Below are 22,151 nucleotides of genomic sequence, written 5' to 3' on the forward strand. Positions count from 1 at the left end.
GTCATTTATGCTGCATAATTAATGCTCTAAAAAAACAAAAAAAAATCTATGGCAGAATTGATGCGTTTTCTCTCCCTACAATCATAAAAAAAATAAAAGTTTTACAATATAGTCTATGTTCCTAAAAATGGTACCAATAAAAACTACAGTTCGCCACGCAAAAAGCAAGCCCTTATACGGCCGCGTCAACGGAAAAATAAAAAAGTTATGGCTGTTGAAAAATGGAGATGAAAAAATACCAAAAATCGTTTGGTCCTCAATGCCAAAATAGGCAATGTCATTAAGGGGTTAAGCAGATAAAATTCAGCAGAGAATGGTGTTAGCGACACAGTAGAAATTGGTTGGAGAGAAGCGAAAGATACATTCCCACAGACTGCTGTGAAGTTGCGTGACCAGGTGTCGCTAAACAGGGTTGTGTTACGGGCACTACAACAAAGATTACTAAATCTGGTGGTGTGGAAAGATTTAGGGCTGATGGAGACTGAAGTTGCATGCAACTACAAAAAGTACTGGATGCTTTGCATCATCTGCTCTTGCAACCCAGTACCGGAAGACTCAATAATGAGAGAGTGTTATTGGTGTTTGATGTACCGAAACTTCTAAGTGAGCAAGAAGCCATATGGTCCTTTTGAAATGAAGTGCCTGCATGATGCAGAGTTCCAGGTAAAACTTATGACTGGGCCTTCACCAGAAACTTTCTATGTAAGTGGTGGTCTAGAGAGAAATGAAGGAACCAACAAGCACCGTGGTCTCCTGGGTGGTAAGTGTAAGTGAGACCCTGCCTAAGCTATCCTTTGCCTAGGGTACCTCTTCACATTTAACTGCTCATAGTAATGTACTATGTATATCATTGATATTTCATCTTTTGTAAGTAGACATGTGTTTAGGAAGGAAGGTTGAGGCAGCACAGTAGAATAAGACACATAAATGCTCATGGAAAAGGAAGTTTGTGATTAGGAATATTCATAACACTTACTGGTGCACATCACCTCTGGTGGATCAGTATCTGCCCTATAATACCCGTTGCGGCACACACAGATTGGAGAGGCTTCAGCAGTAGAACGACTGTTTGTAGGACAGGGTGCACATATTCCTAGGCCTTGGTTAGACTTAAACATACCAGCAGGACAGGCTAGGAGAAAAAGATGGAAAAAAAACATTTATTAATGCATTCTACTAATGATTAATACACAAGAAATAGTCAGTACATGGCAGAAGTCTGGGGACATATTCCAGGTGTCACCATGTCTAGATAACAATCTGAAGGTCAATGAAAGTCAGACGGTTGAGTCTGAACGTGGATAACTAGTCAGACAGGCGGCTGTCTCCATTCAATGTCATATTTGGAATCGAGGCAGGTGCCTCTGACAGATTGAGCCAGGGATATGTTTGCTTGTGTTTCTATTGATTTCCAATCTACTGGCTGTGTCAACACTTAAATATGTTCTGTGACTTAATAATACTTTGTACATATGTCTTCTAACTTACAAAGTAGACTTATGTAGTAACCCTTAAACGGCTCATTACCAGATACCTACCGTATGTGTCTCGATAAGTTAAGAGCCTTCAGAATTATATTTCTACTTGAGTCATGGTAACTTGCAGACATAGTGGTAGCAAGAATATACTCTGGATGAGTATTAGTAGAAGTAGTAGTAGTAAGAGTTTGTAGTAGGTGTTATGTCTATTTATAATTTTTTGGATAGTGGGTGCTGAGGGTTACTGTTCTCATTATGAAGAGTGCCATGGAGGGCATATGGAGTTTGACATGCCATGCAATGATCCCTGGAAAAATGTATGCAAATGAATATTCGGCAAAAATGTCACCAGACCACCATGTATTGGAAGGTAGCTACCATATAAGTCAATGTCTGACCATTTAACAGGCCCTGCAACATGACTAGGACTGTAAGCCATGTAGTGAGGTTACAAGGCCTCTAAAAGATCAGGCTTTGACGTATAGACTAGGTACTTTACACCAGGTGTTGTCACAAAGGTATATTTTCTATCTTCCCATTTATTAATAGTAAAAGTCTTTAATATAAGGGCATACTAGATGGACAACATGTTTTTTCTGTTGTTACTCTTCTATGCTTCTTTGATTGTGATTAGCATTTACCATGAATAACATTTGTGATTTTGATAGTATGTGGCCATGCACTTTATCATCATGGCCAAGAATCCAGCATTCATCTACTATATTTTGCTTTTACCATTATTCCTGTAATGCCAACATATTACACAAAGTTGGTGATTTGTAAAATCAAGTCTTGCAGGTAATTTAGATCGAATTCTTCTATATCCAATGAAAGCCAGCAGACTAAGCTAAGAGAATCATAAGAATAGAAAGTAGAATCTACTTCAAAGGAAGCGACCAACATAATTCGAGAAAACAAAAAGGAAAACATTCAAAGTTCATGTAGATGATGACTTTATTAGACCTGAACCTGCGGCCCAAACACTTGGCTATAATACATTAGATAATCATGTAAATTATATGTTGCCTCATTCATAGTTTCTAAAAGTGCAACCTAAGTAAATGGAACTTATTTAGTGTCAGGTAGCGCAAGCTGGCTTTAATTAATCCCATATTAATAACGTAGGCTTGTCATTAGTAGTTGACCTTAGTGCAGCATACGGGCATAAATGGTCTTCAGAGCTGGGACTTACAATGCAAACCCTTTCATTTTTTTAAATTGTGTTACGTTGTGGCCTTCTGAAAATTAAAAAAAAACAAAAACGTTTTCCTTATCATTCTGCACTTAATACCCCATACAGTGAAAACAGAATGTTAGAAATCTTTGAATTTCTTTTAATGAGAAACTAACATTTTGCATTAACATAAGTATTCCCACTCTGTACTCAGTACTTTGTTGAAGCACCTCTGGCAGCAATTACAGCTTCCAGTCTTCTTGGTTGTGATGTCACAAGGTTTGCACACCTGGATTTGGGGATTTTCTTCCATTATTCTCTGCAGATCCTCTCAAGCTCTGTCAGGTTGTATGGGGACCGTCTGTGGACAGCCATTTTTAGGTCTCTCCAGAGATGTTTGATTGGGTTTAAGTCAGGGAGTAATGGAAGTTTCTCCCATTTGCAAAGAGGAGCTTTGAAGCTCAGTTAGAGTGACTATTGGGTTCTTGGTCACCTCCTTTGTCAAGGCCCCTCTCCCCCAAATTCTAGGTTTGGTTGTTCGCCAGCTCTAGGAGGATTCCTGGTTGTTCTTCTATTTAAGAATTATGGAGGCCACTTTTTTTTGGGAACAGTCAGAGCAGCAGAAATATATTTAGCCTTCTCCAGATCTGTGCCTCCACATAAGCCTGTCTTGGAGCTCTACAAACAGTTTTTTCCTCCCCATTGCTTGATTTTGGCTCTGATATGCACTGTGAACTGAGACCTTAAATAGACAGGAGTGTGTCTTTTTAAATTATGTCCAATAAAGTGAATTTACCACAGATCACTCCAATCAAGATGTAGAAACATCTCAAAGATCATAAAGAGAAATGGGAGGTCCCTAGAGACAAATTTCAAGTGTCATACCAAAGGATCTGAGCATTTATGTCAATGTAAAGTGTTAGTTTAACAGTTTTGAAAAATGTACAAAGATTTCTACCATTCTGTTACACTTTGTCATTATGGGGTATTGAGTGCAGAATAATCGAGAAAACTTGAATAGTTTTTATTTGCATAAGGCCACAACATAACAAAATGTAAAAAAAGGGAAAGGATCTGACGGCTTTCCAAATGCAATGTAATTGCAGCTCTTAAACGGTAACTTAGACCATAAATACAGAATGTCTGTAGAGTTTACCCTGGTAACAGAAGATGAGATGAATTGCGTGGGAAGGACACAAGTCTTAGGGGGTATGAAATAAGGAGCTACTACTAAGGGAAACAGTTAACATGTCCCTCTCACCTACATAGGAAAATGTCCGTGACAGGTACATTTTTTTTAAGTCATACCTGTCAGTTCAGGTGACCTTTCATTATAACAAAGGAGAAAAACCGGCTCCTTAAAAACACTTCTTTTCTTCTTATTTTATTACAAAAAATCCACAAAACTGTAACCGGTGGGTACTGTGTGACACCATGTCTACGCTCAGACGCGTTTCGAAAGACACTTCTTTCTTGATCCCAGCTGATCAACAAAAGTGGCTCCTAGTTGTACAGAGATGCATTTTTCTCTAATAAGATATATTACAATAGGTTTCTTATATTCTCTTGTCCTATTGATATTAGACAAAGTTTACTAAAGCGACATAGTGCCTGAAATGACAAGCTCTCATTCAAGTTGCACTTCCTACTCAAAGGGGTTGCCTCATTTAGGCAAGTCAGATAATCCAGGTCCAGGAGCTGCAATCAGGACTTTGAACTAAGGGGCCATCTAGACGCCTGTAGCATTGATTAGTTCTTAAGACATTTCTGTAACCTGGAAGGGCTGCAATGAAAACACAATGATTTCAGAAGAATCAAGACCCAGCATCTATAAAACCAAATCAGTAAGGAGAGGGGTCTAGGAATTTATCATCCTCTGGAAGCCCTTCGTACAGATAATGGGACGAAGGTCTAAGTGGCATCAGAAATGACTGTACATAGTTGCCCTTGAAACAGTGGGCTTTTTAAAAGCGGACACTATATTCCCTTTTCAGTGTGGCATCATCACACACCATTGCAATATCATATTAATAATTTTTTCTACTAATGATTATGATCATATTCATATCCTTAATCAAAAATTTTGTTTTTAACCCTGCAAAAAAAAAGCCCAAAAGCAGTCATCAGTCTTGACACCGCAATCAATTCTTCTCATCATCAACTAATATCCAGAAAGCAGCGGTGAGTGACAGGTTAAAGGGTTTCAATAAAGATTAGCAAGACTATATCTTCAAAAGGAAATTGCTTGAAAAAGTGGTTATTCCACCAGCTTCTATTAATTTCCTTTCCCCTTGGTTACCTGAAGAAGACTCATATCCTGACACAGAGGAGATGGGGAATGCAGCTTCGTTCCCTTATCCCAATCAGAAACACAGAAGCACTCGACACTTAACCCCATCAAGGTAGCCATAGCTCACAGCTTTGCAATCAGCCGCGCTCCCTATGCAAGGACACAAGGTGATCACTCTTACTGTAGCTCCATTTGCTAGAAATGCATTAAAGCAGAAATTTGCAGTCATCTATCTTCCCCTACAACCTTCACAAACATATTGCTACATCGAAAGTAATACAGCGTAGGATACACATTCAGCGGCACAGTCCTCAGTGCAGACAGGAATAGTGCTACCTTTCATTTTAAATGAGCAAACAAAGTCAGGGTAGAGTTGTTGTATAGCAAATATTAGAGAGCTTCTCTATCAGTAGCAGTGATGTGCAAGTGCCATGTTAGCGGGACCCATTTGCCATTTAGAATACAAGTGTCTTGAGTTGATTTTGAGTTTTGAGCTCAAGTCTTACCCCTGCGGGCCTGAAGACCTAGAAGTACAGGCTTATTTACATAGCCATTTTTGTAATCTGTGCGCCCTCCATACACAATTCTGGCTAAATACGGATTACACATTGTTACACATCTGTCCAGGATCTGATCAGGCTACTCCACAACCCCTATTTCCAACAAGGTCAGTCCAATTGCAGAAAATCCATATCCTTAAATCAACTTGAAAAAGTGTTCGATTTGTGACGAGGCACGTTGTATTGTTGGAAGTATGGCTGACCATTCCCAGACTATTACCACATTGTCGGTAGCACATTATTGTCTAGAATGTCAAGATACACCTCCGTGTTCATGGTTCTTGCCACTACAACCAACGGACTGAGACCATGCCACGTAAGACACCCCCAGAGCATAATAGAACGTTCGCCATGCTTAACTGCTGGCATAGCACAGCCAGTTAAGAGGTATTCCTCAAACCTCCTCCATACTCAGGTACATCTATCTGATATGAAGATTGAGTAGCGTGAATTGGCACTCCAAAGAATGTTCTTCCATTGCTTAACTGTCCAATGATGTGGCTACTTGCTCAATTGTTGTAACTCTGCTGATTGCATGTACTTGAGCCCTGTTTGTTGACTATGCTTTTGTCTACGCTTCTAGGAGTACTGCCAATGCAGGTTAATCCGGTCACTGTGAACCTGGGGATTCCTTGGGGTCATGTCCACACCTCCGTGAGAAGGTTCACAGGTGAAAGCCACAAAATTCCTTATACCCTGTGACCAGATTAGCCAAGGGATAAAAAAAAAGTTTCCCTACTTTCCCCTGTTAAAATCAGTTCTTGTGTTCTACTAAAATCTTCAGATGACAGCCACAGTGCCCTTGCCGTTTCTCATTGTGAGAGAGGGAGCTTTCTGCCTTCTTTTGGGTCATGGGCTGCATTGTCGACCCATAAAGGCCACATGCAGATCCTGGATCATATACTGGTTCATATACAATCTATTATGTGTATAAGCTAGAATGGTGTTAGGTTGCTTCAATATCACTTTAAGAACTTCTGTTTTCAACAATATTCTGGCTCAAATTAAACGGATCATGGGTTTTCTGTAGAGATGAGCGAGCGTACTCGTCCGAGCTTGATACTCGTTCGAGTATTAGCGTGTTCGAGATGCTCGTTACTCGTGACGAGTACCACGCGATGTTCGAGTTACTTTCACTTTCATCTCTGAGACGTTAGCGCGCTTTTCTGGCCAATAGAAAGACAGGGAAGGCATTACAACTTCCCCCTGCGACGTTCAAGCCCTATACCACCCCCCTGCAGTGAGTGGCTGGCGAGATCAGGTGTCACCCGAGTATTAAAATCTGCCCGCCCGCAGCTCGCCACAGATGCATTCTGACATAGTTCAGGGAAAGTGCTGTTGATGCCGGAGCTGCTATAGGGTGAGCGTTAGGAGTGATTTTAGGCTCCAAGAACCCCAACGGTCCTTCTTAGGCCATAGAAATCGCAGATCGCACCTATCTGCGTTCTGCGATTCCTGTTCTCTTCTCTATATGCGCTCAATGGGGCCGGCGGCAGCAGCGCCGACCCCATTGAGAACATATAGAAGACAAATCATTCTTCTCTGCCACAGCTGTAACAGCTGTGGCAGAGAAGAACGATGTTTGCCCATTGAATTCAATGGAGCCGGCAATACAGCAGGTTCCACTGAAAGCAATGGGCTGCCGGCGTGCGCGGGATGAATTGTCGGGAAGGGCTTAAATATATAAGCCCTTCCCTGCAATTCATCCAGAAATGTGTTAAAATAAAAAAAAAAAAATAATAAATATATATATATATATATATATATATATATATATATATATATATATATATATACTTACCTTGTCCCGGCAGACGGAGTTCAGCCGCAGCGGCCGGCAGTGGGTGTGAAGGGGGTGTGAGTCAGACTCAGCGCTGAGCCAATCAGGGGGCAGGTCTAACTCACACCCCCTTCACACCCACTGTAGGCCGGCCGCGCTGAACTCCGTCTGCCGGGACAAGGTAAGTATATACCGGCGTATAAGGCAGCGGGGCATATAAGACGACCCCCCAACTGTCACCTTATACGCCGGGAATACAGCGGAGCAAAAAATAAAAATCATTACTCACTTCCCCCGGCGTTCTGCGGCGCTGCTGCAGGCTGTCGCTCCCTCCTGGTCCCTGGCAGAGCATTGCTTTCTGGACGCAGGGCTTGAAATCCCCGCCTCCAGAAAGCTACTGTGATTAGCTAACACACGCCGTCAGCCAATCACAGCCATTCAATGACATCATTGTCATTGGCTGTGATTGGCTGAAGGCACGTGTGTTTTCTGGAGGCGGGGATTTCAAGCCCTGCGTCCAGAAAGCAATGCTCTGCCGGGGACCAGGAGGGAGCGACATCCTGCAGCAGCGCCGCAGAACGCCGGAGGAAGTGAGTAATGATTTTCATTTTTTGCTCCGCTGTATTTCCGGCGTATAAGGTGACAGTTGGGGGATCATCTTGTACGCCCCGTCGCCTTATATGCCGGTATATACGGTATATTTTTTTTATTTTTACACATTTCTGGATGAATTGCAGGGAAGGGCTTCTATATTTAAGCCCTTCCTGACAATTCATCCCGCGCACGCCGGCAGCCCATTGCTTTCAGTGGAACCTGCTGTATTGCCGGCTCCATTGAATTCAATGGGCTAACATCGTTCTTCTCTGCCACAGCTGTTACTGCTGTGGCAGAGGAGAACGATCTTTATGCTGACAGTGCGGGGGGGGGGGACACTCTTGCCGCTATTGTGGCTTAATAGTGGGACCTGGGAACTTGAGATGCAGCTCAACATGTAGCCCTTCGCCTGCCCTATCCGTTGCTGTGTCGTTCCCATCACTTTCTTGAATTGCCCCGATTTTCACAAATGAAAACCTTAGCGAGCATCGGCGATATACAAAAATGCTCGGGTCGCCCATTGACTTCAATGGGGTTCGTTACTCGAAACGAACCCTCGAGCATCGCGAAAATTTCGTCCCGAGTAACGAGCACCCGAGCATTTTGGTGCTCGCTCATCTCTAGTTTTCTGTCAATTAGGTGGTGAAAATAAAATCCACCTTTTTTCCATCTCTAATTCCATTTCTTAGAATAGAGAAATGTAACAATACCTTTTGGAGAGATTGACACATTTACACAACCCATGCGTTCAACTTGAGCTGCGACCCTTTAGCCTATTGCCCCAAGTAAGCCACTGGATGGCCTCTGCATGTTGCCCTTTGTATATGGATGACTTCGGACATCTATGAAAGATCCCCCTGGAGAAAGACTACCAGGCGACTTAAATATGCAAAAGATTACCAAAGATTAACCCTTTCCAATCCATTTTTTATCCTGATTTTCCTAGGTGGCTTACTCTTTTTCTGCTGGCTAAAGCCAGTACTGCATGAGGTGACACGTTGGATAGGCTCCGACAGCAGAGAGGCTGGCAATATACAGTAAGAGAGCCCCGGCGGATGTCTTCCAACATCGGAGCTGCACAGCCTTAAATCATAATGTCTTCAGAGGTCAGACAGTGGATTGGAAAGGGTTAAATGCTTTACCAGGAACATGCATACAGAAGCCCTATAGAAAGATGAAAATAGGCTAGTGCCAGCAAGACAGGAAGATAGTCCACTTTTTTTCCATGCCAAATTCCAATTCTTGTAGAAGAAAAATGGAGAAAAGCAACATGACCATTAGTGGAAATGAGCACATTCACTCTTCTTGATGGCCTCGTGGTAGCCACTGAACGGCCTCTCTACAATGCGCTTTGTTGCTCTATATAGATGACTACGTACAGCCATGAGAGATCTACCTGGCACTGCAATGTCTGGATAGTGTCCAGCCCTAATTCCTGATATTCAGCCAAGCCACACTCTGATCCCGAGCCGAGCAGAAGGACAGGCAATAAAAATATTGCATTAATATTAAAAAGAAAACAAAACACATACGTAAAATGCAATTAAAGGTTGTGTTGCCCTACAGGGCCCCATTGCAGCTGCATACACATTAGAAGACAATATGAGATTGCTTATGTTAAGGCAGGACGGCTTGTAAGTAATTTATTAAGGCTGTATAAAATAACGATACTTTCTACATTTTTTGGTTAATCACTGTTCTACTGCTGTCTAAATGTCATCTTCAATGCTGTTATTTGTGAGGCTGCCTGTAAAAGGTAGCAGTTAGTGACAGTAAAATAATATGATGGAATAAAAAAAGCAGAAATGTAATATTAGACAAATTTTTTTATTTCTCATAATTTACAGCAAGCTCTAGACCCAGTACATGAAATACTAGAAAATCAGCCCAAGTGCAAAAAAACAACTAAATAATGAAAACCCCTGAAATAATGAAGAAGCATACAATACATTATCAACAGATTGCAATCTGCAATATACAGCAATAAAGCTTAACGATCGGACACTGATGATGGCATTAAAAGGGGTTGTCTCGAATTAGAAAAAAGGTCTGCTTTTTTCTAGAAGCACTTCTACTCTTGTACATAGGCTGTGTCTTGTATTATAGCTTATTCCCATTAATCCCTTCCTGCACCAGGGTGTATATAAATGTCATGGGTGGGAAGGAGTTCCTGGGAAATTACATATATTTTCGTCACATGGATGGTGCAGGCTCAGAAGCCGAGTCTGTACACCTGGAGGGAGCCAGCTGTGACTGACAGCTGCAGCAGTGGAGATTGATGAGCGCACCGATCCCTGCTGTCAACCACCTACATGCCACGGTCGATGTTGATCATGACATATCTGAGGTTAACAGAGGAAAGATACTCCCTCTATGACATCATCGGCCCTCCATGGCAACCAAATGCCTATCAGTGGTCTGCCATGGTGCATTCTATATAGATATAGAGATAATACACTGCAGGAGAGAAGTACTGCAGTGTATTATTAGTCTGATCTTGAGATTACAGTTTCAAGTTCCCTACAGGGACATAAAAAAAAAAAGAAAAGAAAAGATAGTTAGAGGAAAAAAACTTTTTTGTTCACTTATCTAGGTCTTTTTGTAAAAAAAAAAACACATGTCCAAACACACATCCAAATTGGCATTGTCGCAATTGTAACTACCCATACAATAAACTAAAACACACGTCCCTTATGGCAAGCATTGTAAAAAGATAATTAAAAAAAACAGATCCAAAATGCTTTCCCTGTTCATTTTACCCCCCAAAAAATACAATAAAAGTTATATGTACCCCAAAATGGTACCAAAAAACATATCTTCACACAAGTCGATAGAAAAAGAAAACATTATGTGTCTTTGAATGCAGCGATGCAAAAAAAAAAGGGGGTTTTATTAATTGACCTGCAGAAAAAATCATCATGTTAGTCATACCGCATAGTGAATGCCGTAAAATAAAAAAAAACTATGGTAGAATTGATGTTTTTTCACTCTGCCATTGAGGAAAAATGAATATAAGTTATGCTATAGACATTATATATACCCCAAATGGTAGCACTAAAAACTACAACTCACCACACAATAAACAAGCCCTCATGTGGCTATGTTAATATGACTTTTAAAAAGTGTATATGAAAACAAAAAAAAAATCATTGCATCCTTAGGTCCAAAATAGGTGTTAATGAAAAAAAAAGTGAGTGGCACTGTTTTTTGGTAAAAAGGGCAGACCTTTTTCCATACAAAGCCCTCCTGTTTACGTCACATATTGACGTGCTAATGGCTCGGTGGCTGTGCCAGAAGCCCATTAACTTACTGTCTTAAATCGCATTGCGCATTCCTGCAGTCTGTCCTATCAGCAGAATTTGGGCTGTCACACTGATCCTGTACTGTGAATGGGAGCTGACATTATCTGCTTCCTGTCACTAAAAATACCTGAACACTGAGCTCATATAATGGGAGAGGAAGCCAAAGCTGCCACTGCTGCATTAAGGCACTTGCTAAAGCACTAGAAGCATCAATAGCAATGGAAGCTGCGTTATATTAGTGAACTGAAGAGACCAGTCCGTTCAGTGTAGCATGGCGCGAAGTGCAGAGTGTAACTCTAGTGAGAGGAGACGTGATCCAGAGGTGATATAACATGGTATTCTGCCAAGGAGTGGGTAGTTGGTGACGCAGTTGGCTGCTGCACAAATACTCTCTTGTGGTTTCTGTTGGACAGGTGTGACCATGAAGAATTGTGTGTGGCGTAGAGTGTTAAGTCAACAGTATGTAGTCCTAAGCTCTCACTCACGACCTGAAGGTTGCAAGTTCAATCACTGTGTGGTTCAGGTAGCCAGCTGAAGGTTGACTCATCCTTCGGAGGTCAGTAAAATGAGTACCTAGCTTGGTGAGGGGTGCCAACTTATTCCATAAGTAAGCGCCATGGAAGAAGTTGGCACCATGGGGACATGATAGGTTCTTCCCAAGGCAGCTTTGAGGTGGTAGCTTTGCAGTATTAGCAAATTGACTTGAAGGCACATATCAACATCAATGAATACAAGGATGGTTCTAACATTAGTATGATATTATCACCTTGGTCGCTATAGTGCACGGAGCAAAACCTATATTGTGACATTGGTGTCTCCATAATCAATGGCATCATCAAAAAGTGACAAATGGGAAATTATACAAATTCCAGTTATCTATTACTTGTAGTGGTTATTGCATGTCAGAACAAGTAGACTGCCGACAGTTCTGAACATAAAAGAACCCGAATGAAATAATATCTCAATTTTATACAGCGGGGAAGGAAATGTGCAGACTAGAGAGGACTGAGTGAGCAATTCTTATCTGTCATAAGATTCTGTTTTCAGAAACTCATTAAAATAATAGCGTTAAAATAAGAAAACTTTAAAAACTAAAACTTAATTTTTTTTGCATCTTTCTCTTATGTAAATGTAAAATGGTTATATTCTCTCTAGTGACAAAAAAGGCAAATCTCAGAAAATGCTTGTTTGTAGATTTCATATGACATTTCTATAGATAATTGTGCAAAATACAAGAAAACAAAAAAAAACAAAGATAATAGCAAAGGAAATGGCTGAACTGCAAATGAATAAATAACGACTGGCATAACGAGGCTAATTAGCGGCACGGACAAGCAGACATAGTCACACTGAATTGTATTTCATTAAAGATGTGCGGCTGTAGCTGGATAGAGCGATTGTCCTGCTGTACACATAGACAAACACGACCACAATTAAGGGCTATCAACTCGTAATAGCCATAATAGAGGTGACTGTGAAATGACTGAATACCAAATAAAAGGTGATTAGCGCCAATGGGCGGGGTGATGGTGAATAGAGATGGTAAAGGAATTACAAGGAAACAAGTGACAGAAAATACTTAGGGTGGACTTAATGACTTTAATGATTTACCGGGTAATTGGTTGGGAGCTCTTTGGAGCATTGACAAATTATTGAACATTTTTTAGGCCTGGTTCACACAATACGGTTGCGGGTTAAGGTTATTGTATAAGGGTAAACAGCAACCAAGCCAAAGCAACCTAAAATACAAGTAAATTAATGTGTCTGCTCATGCAAAAAATGTCTAGCTTGTATACACATATGATCTATAACCTGGCTCATACTCGCCAGTGTATAGCTGAGAAGATGGGGTCGGAGGTTTGCTGCCAGGGGGAAGAATCATGGCCTTTATTTGCATGAGCAGCAGTCAACAAACAATGTATGCAATATTCAAGCTTTACACTCGGTTTACTTAAAAGGAGTATTCCGGGACTTTTACTACTGATAACCTATCTTCAGGATAAATCATCACTAGTTGGCAGTGGTCTGCCATCTCGGATCCCCGCTGATTCACTGATCGTCCAGTCACCTGTCAGTGCTGGAGACCGGACATTGTCATTAGTGGCCAAGGCCAGATGTGTAATATCCTGCTTCACTCCCATTGAAATCAATGGGAGCATTACCTCCTATTATACTTCCAGCTTTAGAATGCTATGAGGAGCCAGAAGCGTAATAAAAGGTATCGCTCTCATTGATTTTAATTGGAGTGAAGCCAGCTATTAAACACTGATAATGACGTCTGGCCTGCTGCACTGACAACCGACCAGACTATTAGAGATGAGCGAGCACCAAAATGCTCGGGTCCTCGTTATTCGTGTCGAGCTTTTCGTAAAATTCAAGAGCTCTATTAGAGTAACGAATCCCATTGACTTTAATGGGAGACTCGAGCATTTTTGTATGTGACCCACCGGTCTTGGTGTCGGTCTCTCTCTTTCTCCAGCCACAAACTAACGTTGACATGCGCAGCGGGGAGGGTTCAAATATGACACATCAGCGGCGGGGAGTGACCAAAACTGGGGCGGTGTTGAACACAGTGAGCACCATCGAGTGTGCTAATACTCAAACGAGCATCAAGCTCGGCAGAGTACGTTCGCTCAACTCTACAGACTATCAGTTGATTGGCAGGGATTCTGAGCAATGAACCCCCACCAATCAACTATTGATGAACTGAGGACAGGTCATCAAAAATAAAAGTCTTGAAATACCCCTTTAAAATCTGGTTACTTAAACATAAATATGATCAATATATTTAGTACTTATTAGTAAGTTGCTCTGAGTTGAGAGAAAGTTCTACATGGCGGATATACCTCTGTAATGCTTCCTATGCAATCATGTCATGAGAAGCAAAATGCAGGCATCTAATAACACACAAACAGTTGTACCGTTCACGTCTTTTATTCAGCATGTTGAATAAACATGCACAGTGCAGGGGCGAGAAAGTTAGTGAACCCTTGAATTTAATAATCCAGAGATTCCCCTTTTTCAGCAATCAACTCCACTAAATGTATCCCGTAGCTGCTAATAAGATTTAGACAACATTGAGGATGAATTTTGGACTTTTCTTCCCTTCAAATGTGTTTCAGTTCATCGATATTTCTAGAATGCCTTGTGTGCACAGCCCTGTTTAGCTCAGGCTACACCATTTCGAGAGGGTTAAAGTCAGGACTCAAAGCCTAATCTCAACATCATCAAGTCGATCTGGGATTACATGAAGATACAGAAGGATTTGAGCAAGCCAACATCCACAGATCTGTGATCAGTTCTCCAAGATGTTTGGAACAACCTGCCTGCCAAGTTCCTTTAACCCCTTAAGGACCAGGCTGTTTTGTACCTTAAGGACGAGACACTTTTTAGGGAGTTTACCCATGTGGTGGTTTTACAGCCCCACGTTTTTTTTTCCCTCTTTTTATATTTGACACTTTTTCCACTGTGCATCTGGGCATCTGTAGGAGCCCCAGTTAGATGAAAAGCAATCCCTGTAGTGATATTAGTCACTTGCAGAGCTGGCTAGGGTCTAGTATGACCCTCCCGCTCTGCTGTAGCAGGTAATCCCGGCAGTCACGTGACACTTTTCCATTTCCCGTAGTGGAAGTCACACTTACACTTTTCAGTACACAGTGCTCATTGAGCACTGTGTACTCAGGGAAGAAAGAGGCAGAAAGGGTTGAAAACCCCTCCTGCCTTCTCCTCCGGGTTATCAGCTGTCACTAGCAGCTGACAGCCCGTCCTGCTTCTGATTGATTGCAGAGCCAGCAGGCTTAAATCCCCGCCGTAATTTTACTGTGCCTGGTCCTAAACAGGGTAAAAACTGTGTGCAAGTCTACCTAGAAGAATTGGTGCTGTTTTGAAGGCAAAGTGTGGTCATACCAAATATTGATGTGATTTACATTTCTCTTTTGTTCATTCACTTTGCATTTTGGTAATTGACAAAAATAAACTATTAACGCTTCTATTTTTGAAAGCATTCTTTTTGCAGCATTTTTTCTACACCTGCCTAAAACATTTGCACCGTACTGTAGATGTGCCTGTAGAGTAGACAAAACAGAAGCAGTGCCAAAATAAATGCACCTGACAATGATTTTGCTCCCTATTCTACAAACAGGAAAATATATCCAGCCAATCAGCAGCCACTTATGTGTAGTTCTCACCTACAGTCAAAAATCATACAGTATATATATAAAGATATAATAATGTGTGTAAAATTAGGTTTGAAAATCTCATTATAAACTATGACCGATTTCATTATCACAAGACATTGGTAATGTATGTCATTACATCTATACCATGCTGGTAATTACAGTCCAGACATTTTTTGTGATTGTTCTAACATTGGTATACAACTCAATTAAAAAGCATTTGTAATTGATCTGTGATTTATAACATTGCATGATATGCCAGGTCAATCATGTGGAAACTGACACTTTCTTGTAGCATATGTGTATCATCTGCGTGTGTGCAGGGGGCATTTGATCTCATTTCAATATGGTTAATTGAGAAAATCTATTCCATTGTCAATTTTGCTTCCCAATTGCTTGATTAGGGTATTATAGAAGTGCTTCCTCCAAGCCTTCCTGCTACCTCCTCCCACTTTCCCCATTTTCCTATTCAAATAGCAACTCAAGATGCTGAATGATGATGGAAACATAGTAGTCACAGCAGCCTCTTTATTGAACAAAATACATAATCTCCCAAAAACATTCAATGTGAACTGACCATAAAACATCATATTGTTGAGAAGAGCCATCATGAACAGAGGAGGTCCAGGATGACCATCTAACCACAGTACTCAACATAAGCCCCAGTTGCACTGTGCCAACTCAGGGAATGACAAAAATACCTAAGTTACTGTCTAGCATATTTAGAGCCGTTTCATTGGGAGAGCCGCAGCGAAACCACACCCAACCACCAATTGCATAAATTAATAAAAATGAGGATGGCCATACTTCCGATGGGCCCCTGAACAAACTCACAGATCACCATCTGTGACCTCCTCTCTCCGAAGCTGCTGTAACAAGGCCTACCAACCCTCACACCACTACCATATAGGGCGAGCAGGAGAGCTACTTGCTGATCCAAGCTCCTAGAGGGAATGGAAAACTTTTCCTAACTTTCAGAAAGGTACTCTCCTCCCCTTCTCCCTCTCCTACTCCTCTCTCCACCAATCTAATTAAATCCCTGCTAGAACAACCTCTTCTCACCACCTTACTGATTTTAAGCCTCTTGATACTCTGTCCTAACTCTCCACAAACCCCCTCATAGTGGGCCCGCACTATGATGTCCCTGTTCTGACCCTAACTATAATATTCCATATAAAAGTGGCAGATCTGTACAAGATTAATTCAAATACAAAGGGTATATGGGTAGAAACTATTTATCATGACCAGCCTTGGAGTCCATTACCTATTTTATATATTAGATTCTACGTATGGCATTTATAAGATGGAATGAGGGCTCTTTATTTGTGTTTGTTGTAGGTTTTTCTCTTATATAGTCAATATCATTAGTGAAAAAAGTTATATTGGGACCATTAGCTTAAACAATTCCCCAAATATTCACCAAACCACATCCAATAGATGGCTTTACCACACATGACTGAGTAACGCTGCAGCAATCTAGAAATAGCATGATGCCCCTGACACTATTTTCCTGTAGACAGGAGACCTCATAGAAAGTACACAGTCAGAACAAGTAATCAATGAAATGATGAAGCATGTCAGCCTCACTGACATCTCGTTCCTTCCAAGTAATTCATGTGTTGATTTCTTGACAATCTGCAGAGCTCCTACCCCTGTGATGATAACCTCTCTAGATCTTGCCTTATTGATCACAAGACATACAGTAGATGAAAGCTACTCTTTTTCACAGCCTAACACCATTGGGAGGAGGACAGACCACATAAAAAAAAATCAGAAAGCTGTCTAGTATGATAGCTCTGCCAAGAATTGTACCAATGTGGTATATTTGTATTATGTGCATCTCATGGGAAATCTGTCCATATATGATGCATTTCATATATGCAGTTCGCAAAATGCTGCCTTATAGAAATATGTATGAAGATTTCTTTTAGAGTTGTGTAAATCTGAAATAAAAAAAGCAACAAATAGTGTTGACTAGAGATAAGCGAGCATACTCGCTAAAGCAAACTACTCGAGCAAGTAGTGCCTTATTCGAGTACCTGCCCGCTCGTCTCTAAAGATTCGGCTGCCGGTGCGGGTGAGCGGTGAGTTGCGGGAGTAGCAGGGGGGGATAAGGGGAGGGAGAGAGTAAGAGAGAGATCTCCTCCCCGCTCTCCCCCCGCCGCTCCCCGCCCCCTGCAGGCAGCCGAATCTTTAGAGACGAGCGGGCAGGTCCTCGAATAAGGCACTACTCGTTCAAGTAGTTTGCCTTAGCGAGTATGCTCGCTCATCTCTAGTGTTGGCCAAACTGAACCAGTTGAATTGTGTTTTGGGTCGAAATTTGCTAGAAGTTTAGTTCAACATGAACCCGAACCAAGTTTTTAGCAAAGTTTGGCCTACATTTTTCTTAGCTTTTATGTGGTGCTCTTGCAGACTTGTCTAGGTTCCCCACCCCATTTACCTCTCTCTCTTCCTTGTCTCCACTTTCCTTACCTGCTTTGCTTTCCGTACTCCTTCCTATTCTCTTCAGTCCTCTGTAGTTCATGGTTTCTATGTTGTTATGTTGCTGTTTTTGATGTGGTCTCTCGTCGATTCTGGTTGGCGCTAGTGTTCCCGATTACCAGTTCTATTGAGTATCAACATAGTCCCTCAAGCAGATTCCACATGAGTCGGCTCCTTGACTGCTGAGTGATGCTCGATTGATCCTCTGGATCTTCTTCCTTGCTATTAAAAGATTACTGTCCCCAGACCCTATAACTTAATCTACCTGTTTATATGGTTTCTGTCCTAAAACTGTTTATAGTATCACATTTCTTTGTACTTTACATGTGTTACATTATCAAAACTAATAACATTTTCGAACTAGAGATGGGTCAAGCCAGGTGAACCAGAAAGGCTTTGTGTAGCATTTGCCTATATCACAATTTTGAAGTAGTGAGCTGTAAGCTTTCTGTATATAATATCTGCATATAGTCGAATATTCTATGTTTCAACATATAGCATACACTGTACTGTCTTAATTAGTTTATCAATTAATTATTAAAGCTCATTAGCTGTAGAAAGCAGTACCTGTTTTTTTTACCATGCGACCAGGCTTCACAAGAGGTCATTGTTGGTAAGTCAAGCTGGGATAGTAAATCCTACACCATCTGGAGAGCCATAGGTTATGTACCTCCCCTGAATACCATGGATTTTCGATTTATCTTGTGCACTATGCATTAAATGCACTCCGGTCTCACTGTATAGACACAGCTTCATACACAGGGGCTATAGAAATCCCTGTGCCTGCCTCTGTTTGCACAGTAGGAGCATACATTATTCTATGGTATTATTATTGAATTATGTTAATACCATCATCAAGCCTGGAACAGTCCCAGCTAATGCACAAACAAGGCAGTCACCTACAAATTGGGAAAAGCCACTTGCTTGTTGACTGGGAAAACAGCCAATTAAAGGTCTGGAAAACACCCAACTAGGAAGGGATTCAAAGCGTTGATGAAGAAGCTGCACTTTCCAGTAAATTGAAGATGCACCCAACTGTGGCACTGAAGGAAAAAGGGACTTGACGTGATTGAATCAACCGTGCAAGCCCAACTCCTAATCATGGGTAAAATCACTGAGATGCATAAATATTAGCTCGCAATCCCCAGGCGTCATGTCAAACCATTTAATGACCAGACCACAAACTGTTTGGTAAACGTCCTTGGGCTTAGTTCATGCCCATCTGTTGTTCAACATTTAATAGGAAGGAACTAGGTGAAGAACTGAATTTTACTAATAACAGGTTATTGTCATTTACATTGTAAAGCTGAATATAAACTGTGCTCTGTGGCTGCACACATCTGTAAAAAACTTACTAACTCCCTCTATGACATGGAGACTGCATCTGTAAGAGTCTTCTGCACTAATATATGAACATTTATCAACTTACTAATTTATCTGTTTTGTAAATTGTTTCAATTATCATTTTCTTTCACACTAATTTTACAATATATGAAAAACTGAAGTTTTTCCCAAGGTTTTCAAATTCTTTCCAGATATGCTTTTTTTGCCCTGTAACACTGCCTGAAAATAAGTCTCCATAAACCCATTGAGTCTCTTCAATGAGAAGTTGGTTCTAAAGGTTCTCATCCAGCCAATTAGTACTGTGCTCTCTACTGATGAGGGGCAAGTACCCCTAAAAAAATCTGCCTACAGATGGATTTCTCTTCCTTTTGGAGAACTCTCTGATCAGACTAACCTGAGATAATTTGCATATTTTTTTCTCCCATAGAGCACTGCCTGAAAGTATGTCTCCTCAACTAGTACCCGCTTGAGTAAGATCTACTAATAAAACTGTGGCCTGAGTTTTAACACTATGTCTCTTAGTACAATATGCAAAGCAATGTTTACAAAGTCCAATGTGTCCTTTGAAATGAAAAGTTTGGCTAGATATACATTTCAAATCTATTTCAATATGATATTTTAACCCCTTAGTTACCACTCCATTGCCTTTTTACATTCTGGCTTGCTGGGTTTTAATTTCCAGGGATGTAAAAACATGCTTCCTCTGGGTATTAAAGCCCCACAGGCTCTCTTGGAGGTAGCCGACAACCTGGAGCTGTCATGGGAGGCTGTGGGAAGCCTTCCCTTTCCCACTGATGCAATCGGCGCTATCCATGGCAACCAAAGGGCACCCCGTGGAGGGTGGGAGAGGTTCCGGATCTCTGAATAACGATCAGGGCATTTAAAAAGTTTGCAACCATGATCAGCGTAAGCGCTGGTCATGGCGGTTGTGGGAGGGTGTCTGCTATCACAGACAGCCGGCACCTGCTTTAATAGAGTGGGATAGCCTTGTGAACCCACTCCACATATACTCCGTTACTATCCATTCAATAGTGCTAATGGGATAAAATCCTCATCAAATATCGGTTGCTATATCGATTTTATGTCGAGTGTGAATGAAATTTATTTAAGTCTCATCATTTAACCGTTACTGTAAATTCTGCAAATTCTCTGTGCCAAAATCTACGGCGGATCCACCTAGTGGGAACAAACCCTAATGAAAATATTTTTACTTTCAGCCACCACTGAGGATGATTATTGTGCACAGAAGTATAAAACACCTAATAATTTTAATTGTTATTATCTAAATCTATTTGCAGGGAGATACCCAACGACGGATGTAGGCAGACAGAATTCTATAACATTAATTTTGCTAGAAGCCCTATAGTTTCTCTGTCGCTTTGCCATATACTAAACTTAAAACATACACTTGTCTTTGTATTTCCTAACACAAGGGAGGGCTAGGTCCTTGCTTCTTTATCAGATTGTATCCGCAATTTGTTGGCTGCCGTTTTCCTGTTGGATAAGTGCTCGTAAATAAGCAACAGGATGTTTGGAGATTGCCGGCCCTTGATTTGAGGAAACATCATTGCTTAAATGAATACAATTTAGAAATGTTGGCCAGCTGACCGGGAACCCTTGACATCCTCACAGCCGTACGAGCATTGAAACAGCAGGAGATCATAAAGACGACCACACTGAGGTTTGGCAGAAAGCAGGAGGGAAATGTGAGGATTTAGTCACTTCTTTGTGACTTTAGATGTGAGTGTTCTATGGAAGTGAATGTGTTGCACTTCACATGTGGATCAATCATATGAGTGTATGACCTGCAAAATGTACCGACACATCATCTTATTCCAGAACCTCTTCCAGTTGACATCTAGAAAGGTTTCAGACACCGGTGTTTTTCTGTTGACTTTTCCTTATAATTTTCAGGATGTGCAGATTATAGATGCTGTTCAGATTTGTCTCTATAGAGTGACAGCCAACCGAGAAAAGGGGGGGGGGGGGTTAACATCCGAGCAGAACATATTATATACATTTAGTTTATATTGTGGAGAACACAAAATTGTTATAAGGAAAAGGAGAACTAACTATTCCTAAAACTAATGATGTAAGAGGACCCTGCCAAAAAGCGGAGCACTCGCCCCGATGAGAGCAACCCCACGTCAGAAACTTGGGGCGACGCTGTCTCTCAGTGACTAAAAAGAGATGACACAAAATATTCAGAATCACATTACACAGGGCAAACAGATGTTATAATTTCCAAATATACAAAGGAGAACACTGCAGGCGTAGCTTAAAAGAAGACCCAGGTCAGAAAATGAAGCCATCAAGGAGACCAGAAACACCTTCCAACTGAGAGTATAACCGACATCTTCAGATAGTATTACGGGCATTTTCAGAGATATACACAAAAAATATGCTGATTGGCTGGCTGAGCCATTCCTCACTTCAGGCAACCAATTAGTCCATACACTAGCAGAGAAGTGCTCCCGTCAGTGACCAGTACTGAAAGGACAGTGAGCATGCACCAGCATGAGGATCACGTGGACCAGGGCTGATGCCATGAGGTCATCCCAGTCTTATTCCTCAATTGCGCTTGGGGAGCTGCAACAAAGTTAAAAAGAATTGTCCAGTTGTAAACTATTGATGTCCTAAACCACAGGAAAGGCCATCCGTAGTAAGTCAGAGGAGGGCCACCATCCAGGACCAATGCAGATCAGCTGTTTTCTGGGCTGGTGCTCTCATGTACCAAGTGGATTTCTTCAGGAAACTAACAGCCCCGTTTCCACTGCAGTGGCCCAGCTTGGTATTACAGGCCATTCACTTCAACGGAAATTTTGCTTGTAATACCAAGCCTGGCCACTGCAGTGCTGTCTACTTCCTGCAGAAATCAGCTCAGTGCACAAGCGCACTGGTCCAGCAAACAGCAAATTGAGGGATTCCTGGGTGGCAGACCCCCAGTAATCTACTATTAATGGCCTATTCAAC

At 41.4% G+C, this 22,151-nt stretch overlaps 1 protein-coding gene across 3 annotated transcripts in view; it reads right to left on the reverse strand.

Moving 5' to 3' along the window:
* EPHB1 (EPH receptor B1) overlaps positions 1 to 22,151 on the reverse strand; it is a 353,248-nt gene that overhangs the window by 125,537 nt on the left and 205,560 nt on the right. For all 3 annotated transcript variants that reach the window (XR_010791585.1, XM_066598091.1, XM_066598092.1), the window contains exon 4: positions 977 to 1,132. Coding sequence is in view for 2 of the 3 variants with exons in the window: in XM_066598091.1 (XP_066454188.1) it covers positions 977 to 1,132 (156 nt within the window). In the remaining variant the exon portion in view is untranslated. The remainder of the gene's footprint in view (positions 1 to 976; positions 1,133 to 22,151) is intronic.

The sequence above is a fragment of the Eleutherodactylus coqui genome, chromosome 1, assembly GCF_035609145.1.
Source record: "Eleutherodactylus coqui strain aEleCoq1 chromosome 1, aEleCoq1.hap1, whole genome shotgun sequence".
In the NCBI taxonomy this organism is placed as follows: domain Eukaryota; kingdom Metazoa; phylum Chordata; class Amphibia; order Anura; family Eleutherodactylidae; genus Eleutherodactylus; species Eleutherodactylus coqui.